Consider the following 7183-nt stretch of genomic DNA (forward strand, 5'->3'; position numbering starts at 1 on the left):
TATTGTATTTTGAAAACTTCAAAAACTATTTTCCGTTCTCATTTCTGAAAACACAATTTTGAAAACAATGTCAAATAGACACGTTTCCTATAAATGATTGTACATAAGGCATCAATCAAACTCAACTAAATACCAATAAATCATTCCAAAAATAAATAAAAACAAAGAGGGCAATCAAATAGGTGGATCCCAGGAGTGGAGTCCAATTCTTCTGTGCGAGTGTGGTGATATCGCATAGGTGACAAGTGCATCAGAAATCAAAACAGGACAAAGGATCCAATACAAAAAAATCACTTGCTTTGTCGAAGGTTTTCTTAAAACACAGATCTAAGCACATTTAGGTCTAATATCTTATCTTCCATCCAGCCCTAGAGAAATATGCAATGGTATACAGATACTTTCTGTAGAGAGATTTATGAATTGAAGTGGGTATTGATGAATTTTACAGATTATATAAACACAATAAGAGATGGTAACAGAGTTAACTTACGAGCCAAGCAGCTTCTTCCATCTGGCATATCCTAAAACAAGTAAGAAAATCAATAGAGAGCCTGCAGTAATACCTCCAACAAAGAGCTCAAATATCCCCTCCGTTTCATACATAGTACAAGGAATGTTCATACCAAACATTCCTGCAATCAATGTTTCGATTGCTATGGCAAATGAGGCAATTGTCAATGTCAACTGGAGCTGAATGAGTTCGTTTCGCTGGTTGTCTAGTTGGATGTTGACGTAGTCTTCTGTGTCATCAATGTACTCTCGAACCTGCAACCCATTGAATAATTTAGTACAAAAATGAAGTTTTTATAAACAAAAACTCAGTTATCATCTATACAGCAGATTTCTACAAAATTGTTAACAGAACTTGACAACATGCCATTTGAAATTGCTGGCTTTCTTTAAAACCATGGGGGCAGAGACTTACATGGTGAATGTAAATCTTCCACTTAGTCCAAAATAGAAGAAACAAATATAAATTTAAATTTGACAACCCCTCGAGTTCAGAAAAATGTTACAGAACAACTAAGATGAGAATCAAAACCCCGAATTGTTGATTCACCTGAGGGTGTAGTTAGCTCCAACTTGTACTTCCCACATTTAAAATTCTCATAGTCATGTCATCCCAGAAGTAGACAAACAATCAAAATTTCATGTAAAATAAAGCACAAAATGCTAAAGGCTTGCAGAATTACAGCTTACATGAAACTTACTGTTACACTTCCATGTACTTAAAATAAAACTTGGCAGAAATATCATGTTTAATTGATAGATATAACTACTGCTCATGCTAGGATGAGAAATAGCACTCACAGACAATATCTTGTTACGTGTTCCATCCAACTGCATAAAATATGCCTCAAGCAACATCTCCAGATCTTCAACATCATTATCATCCAAGTGGTTGCTCACCAAACTCCCACTTCTCCTAGAACTAATCCGAGGAAGATGAGTAGCAATGGTGTTGATGCTATTTGAACCAGAACCTCCCAACAAAGCTTCAGATTGTTGATTCTGGATCCACTTCCTTGTCAAGTACAAATGTGCCATATCTTCATTGTCATCCAAAAGATGTTCGATTTCATCCCTCACCTGCCATTATACATAAATGTACTTGTCATAAATATGTAATATATTGTACTGGCATAGAGGAACAACTAAAACCATTTGGGAGACTCATTTTTGGCATAACTGTTGTTTTTAAAATTAAACCATATCAATTTTCTGTATTGTCTTGCTGTGTTCAGATGACATTTGTTTTTAAGATAACTACTCTATTTTTCCTCTTCCAAAACAATCGAATTGATGACAACGCCACTAGTTGCAGATATTTGAGGATGAGAGAGACACACACAGAAACAGAAAGAGAGAGAAGGATGGGAAAAAGCTTTGTAACTGGCTTTGTAATAGGGTTTAATGTTCAGATTTTGGAGAAACCCAAGCCAGTTTTGCTCCAGATCATCTCCCATTTTCTTCCAAGAACTGCTTTTTTTTCAATTTAATCTTGATAATCTATTTTTATCAGAAGATGGGGCAATAGTGTAATATTAGAGAAGTACTATGGACAAGGAAAGAGGTAATTTCAATTTAATCTTGACAACTAAATTGTTAAGATTCTGATCAGAAGATGGGGCAATAGTGTAATGTTAGAGAAGTACTACGGACAAGGGAAGAGGTAATGCTCGTTTGTGGCTGTGAGAAGAATTTTTCAAAAGGGCCAAAGCATTGCCCATTCAAGTTCTTGTTGAAACCTTTAGGTACCTTTTGACTTTTTTTTATTCATTAATTCCTTTTAACTGTTCTTTCATTTCACCCTTGTATATTATTCTTCTTTCCTTTTTATCTGTACTTTCTTTTCTCCTTATAAATTATTCTCTTTTATTTTTATTTTTCTCTCCTGTTTTCAGAAAGAAGTTAATTTTTATTTTGATCAGAAGATGGGGCAATAGTGTAATATTAGAGAAGTACTACGGACAAGGGAAGAGGTAATGCTCATTTGTGGCTGTGAGAAGAATTTTTCAAGAGATCAAAGCATTGCCCATTCAAGCTCTTGTTGAAACCTTTAGGTACCGAGTTCCGACTCATACATATGGCCTTGGATGCTTAATCTATGGAATCCAAATAGCTATCGTTTTAGAAATACAGGAAAGTAGCAGGTTTATCTGATCTGATTCGATAATTAAAAAAATCAAATAAAAATATATCAATGTTGAGGCATCATTTTATGTATTGTGACCAAATGTTTTTTCCTTCTCCCTTCAAATAAAATTTCTAAAATCAAATTAATGACCTACATACATCTACTTACTCCTCATGAAACTATAACATAATCCAGATGAGTTACATGGCATCAACTACCATGAGTATAAGATAAACGTGGTAATAATAATCCCAAGGACACAGAAAATGAATTCATCAAGCATACCTTTTGAACACGTGCAAGCAGACGGGTAAGATTGCTCTTTAAACTCCGGACAAGTTCAAGATTCTTAGTGCTTACATTCCTTGCCAGTTCGTCCAAAACAGGGTAAGCTTCTCTCTCGAGGTCCGCCACACTGGAATCCAAGAACGTACAAACAACCTCCAATGCAATCTCAAGAACTTGAAACTCAAATGGAAGCTCACATTGCAGACCTTCAACAGCCTCTGGAACAGGTAACCAATGTCTACTTGTTAAATCATTCATTTCATTTTCTTGCTCCTCAAAAGGACCTGCTGCTCCATTGATCTGAAATGGGCCTTTATTAGGAAGTTGTTGCCTGAGTTGATCCACAAACGGAAGAACTTCCTGGCGAAGAGGGTCAAGCAACAACACCTCTTCAGCTGTAACTATTGCCTTAATAAATTCTAAATTAACCACCATAGCCTTCTCTCTTGCTGCAAGACAAATATAGCAAATATACTTATACAATTTATCATAACCAACTACCATACATAATTAATATACAACAAACAAAGAATCAGATACCAGAGCTCATCGATTCTTTAGCTACTTTTGACTAATTGGACTGTAAAGCTATAGCTTGGGTAGATTTCATTAAAGTGAGGGGAACGGGTAAGGTGAAAGAGAACAACTCCAAAACAGTTTCTTCAGAAATTGTTCATATAAATAATCTGTAACTACATTAAATTTTTAAAACTAGAAGACATATAAATATATATATATATTCCCTAAACAAAATTTGCAATATTCTGATATTGAAATTAGAAGAAATTCACATAAAAAAAAAGGGGAAATTACCAAGGATATTAGAGGAGTGAGAAAAGAGAGGTCCAAGAATCCTCAAGTCGCGAGGGGGAATGGAGGCGCGGCGGATTATGGTATTCTTGTCGCACTCGACGAGCTCCGATTGCCCCGAGCGATCGAATCTCATCCATAGCCTCGCTCCACCAGTTTTCTTCTTCCCCTTAACACCCCCAGCAGTGGCGGCAGCGGCGGCGGCAATCAAGCTGCTGCTGTTGTTGTTGTTGGTACTAGGCGGCGAGGAGGTGGCATCTCCGATCGAAGAATGGGTGGTCTGAGGCGACTTCTTCACACGACGGCGAGCGCTGGTCCGGCGAAAGGAGAAAGGACCACCCTTGCCGCCCATTCTCGCCTTTATTCTTCTTCTTCTTCTTCTCTTCTTCTTCTTCTAGTACTAATCTCCCCCTCCCAATCCATATACGTACGCCCCCACGCCAGAATCCTTTTCCTTTTCTTGTGTCCAAAAGTAGGAGTGGTTTTAAATTGCTATTTTTCAAAGTTAATTAATGTTGGATTAAATAAGAAGGAATTGGTAATACTTGTTATTTTTCAAAGGTTTTTAAATGTTTGTTTTATTTACTTGGCAAATATTTTTAGAGTATGAGTTTTTTCTCATTATTTTTTTTGTTGGGAATCAGTATTTTGATAAATTATTTTTAAAATTTTGTATTTTATAAAATATTTTAAATAAACTCATATTTTTAACTGTTAAACCTATACTATTATTATATAGAGTTATCACATCTTATTATTATGGAGAACTATATGAAATATATATTTGGATTATTGGATCTTGATCGAATAGTTCATATTTATACTTATTAATTAATATTTATAAAAATCATCTTATTTAAGATTTATTCTAAGATTTATTTTTCATTCTCACCTTATTCCCTCTTCATTATTAATTTCCTTAGATATTGAATTCCAATTTTTTTTTTAATATCAATTTGAAATGGATTTTTAGCACTATTGCCCTTGAATTATACACAAATTCTCACTTTAGTCCTTTATTTTTATTTTTTCAACAATCAAGTCCTTATGTTTGTAAAATAATTTCAGTTAGGTCCAATTGTTCACATGGTTTATTTTCTAATAGAAAACATCTACATCAAGCAAAACAAAATTTTCTTTTCAATTTAAAATACCATTAAAGTAAATAAATAAATTTAAAATTACTAAAAAATACTCAAAAAATCAAGCAAAATAGTTTCCTTCTATTTTATCTCTCGATCTCTTATGTTTCTTCTTCTTTGTCAGTGTCGATGGTGCACCACCACCATTGTTTTGCTCTGCTACATGCTCCCTGTCACCATGCTCCTCTCGACAATGCCAACCTAGCCCTAAAGCGTGGAGGCTTAAGTTCCAGTATCTGTCGTGCGTGGAAACCTCTGAAATGGTCTAAGATTCATCTCCACGTCGCCAGTGATGGGAGGCTTTCCAATCGAGATTGGTTGATCTAAAAATTCCACCACTCCGCCGCTTGATTGGTCGTCGTGGACTGGCGGTGCCGCCACCAACCATTGTCGTCCACCACTATTATTTAGCCCACTTGATATGTTGTTCAAGTTTGTTCTCTTAGTGAAGAGCTTAATGGGTTTCTATATTTTGCATTCACTAAAGACATTGTGTTGGGAGAAAGTGAGATTACACCATTACAATAATAAGAATCTATACACAATTATGCTTGAAAGAGACCAATGAGAGATTAAGGCAGAGAAATGCAAACCTTAGTTGTAGAACAAACTCTTTGTTCTTCTTGCAAGCTTCAAACCCTATTTGGAACACAAATTTTAATCCTTTGATGAAGAGAATCAAAACCAAGACTTATACATGAGATGTATCATTGTCCAAATTCTCTATTTCTTCACCCTTCATGGATGCTTGAGGCTTTCTCTAGTAGGAAAGGGAATTGGGATTGAAAAATCCTTAAAATTCACACAGAGAAGCACTTTCTTTATGAATTTGTTGGAGAAAACTTATGATCTTCAAAGCTAGAGAGAGAGGTTAGAGAGAGTTTTGAAACAGTGCTTAAGTCAATCAAAACTTTAAAAGAGCCATTTATAGTGTAGGCACCGTCATTAAGTCTAACCAATAGGATTAGGACTTTTGAACACATCATTTGCAGCTTAAAACACGTAATTGTACAGACACGTCACGCAATGCATCACCTGATTATAGGCGACAAATCTCTCGCCCAAAAATGCGTCGCCTACTAGCAGGCGATGCATCGCCTGTAATGTTACATTGAAAATTCAAACTTTAGGCGATGTCGATGCAACGCCATATAGGCAAGTCTAACTTCTCAAAAGTGACCTTAAACACCTCCAAATGCTCCCAAATTCTATGGGCATCCTTAGATACCTCAATGTATCACTTTGGACCCAAAAATACAATTTTTAAATGCCTACAACAAAAAGTCAAATTTCACATCTTCATTGTGAAATCATTAGGGTTTTACACCTATCTTGTGTAATACCACTCGAGTTTTATACTTTAACCAATCCCAACATTCCTTTACTTCGTTAAATACAAAAATTATTTCTTAAACTCATACACAATATTGGTAACTAAAATAAAAAGTATTTCGGCTTGTATTTCGGAAAACACGAAACGATGGACGTTTGCCTCAGGCATAATGGTCCAGGAGATATATCGCCTATAGGGGGCGATATATCGCCTCCTTTAGCATATTTTGAATGTTTTCAAAATCATTTTCCATTCAACCCTTCAACCTCTTGATAAGTCCAGCACCTTTTTGAAGGAGTCTTCAGCCTCTGCTGAACGATAATTCAAATTATTTTCACTTAAAAAGCCATTATTTTTATTCAAGTTAAATTAAGATCCTTTCATTCCTAAACTCTATAAATAGGACCTAGTACCCAACCATTATTCATCTTTTGCTCTATGTTCAGAGGCTGCAAGTTGCTAGGTGAGTGTGAGAGTGTAAACACTTGGGTTGGGAATCATAAGCTTGATCATCATAAGCTTATCAAACACTTGGGAAGTAAGGTTTTATAGCATTTCGGTTCAAGGTTTAGATCGGTCTTATAAGTCTTCAAGGTATTTCCACACTCTAGTTCATTGGTATTATATTATTTTCTTTCTCATAGTCTTCTACTCATCCTTCTAACCTTAATCTTTATTTTGGTTAGGAAATCTAAGAACTTGCACATAAGTTTTTGGTAAGTATTTTCTCAATGGTTTAGTCCTTCCATTCCTTCCATTTCTCTTCTTCACTATACTCACTCTTTTTCAAATGGTTCTTAGGAGTGTTCCAAAGTCCCAACTCTGTCCTCTTATCCCGGTAACTTTGGTAAGGAAAATAGGATAGAATTCATATGTTATATGCTTTTTATATGTTATCTTATGTTTTTATGTTATGAAATATGTTATGTTATGTTATGTATGTTTGTAGGCTTGGGCATACGACCCATATGA

The 7183-nt window shown here is 35.3% G+C and overlaps 1 protein-coding gene across 1 annotated transcript; it reads right to left on the reverse strand.

Annotated features, from left to right (window-relative positions):
* Positions 1-280: 280 nt before the first annotated feature.
* LOC133782159 (magnesium transporter MRS2-4-like) lies at positions 281-4209 on the reverse strand. The gene is made up of 4 exons (XM_062221363.1): positions 3740-4209; positions 2924-3375; positions 1312-1590; positions 281-765 (listed from the first exon to the last, which is right to left on the reverse strand). Exons 1-4 carry the CDS (start codon positions 4086-4088, stop codon positions 487-489), a joined length of 1359 nt encoding a protein of 452 aa, XP_062077347.1. The 5' UTR covers positions 4089-4209; the 3' UTR covers positions 281-486.
* Between the last annotated feature and the right edge of the window lie 2974 nt (positions 4210-7183).

Source organism: Humulus lupulus, chromosome 6 (genome assembly GCF_963169125.1).
Source record: "Humulus lupulus chromosome 6, drHumLupu1.1, whole genome shotgun sequence".
NCBI lineage: Eukaryota > Viridiplantae > Streptophyta > Magnoliopsida > Rosales > Cannabaceae > Humulus > Humulus lupulus.

What these genes read in the sequence shown, in the direction of transcription:
- LOC133782159 (XM_062221363.1), bottom strand. Translation starts at nt 4,088, where the DNA reads ATGGGCGGCAAGGGTGGTCCTTTCTCCTTTCGCCGGACCAGCGCTCGC. An exon ending in TCACTCCTCTAATATCCTTG is followed by an intron (nt 3,376 to 3,739) that starts GTAATTTCCCCT and finishes TTTGTCTTGCAG; the next exon opens with CAAGAGAGAAGGCTATGGTG. An exon ending in CACGTAACAAGATATTGTCT is followed by an intron (nt 766 to 1,311) that starts GTGAGTGCTATT and finishes AATGGGTTGCAG; the next exon opens with GTTCGAGAGTACATTGATGA.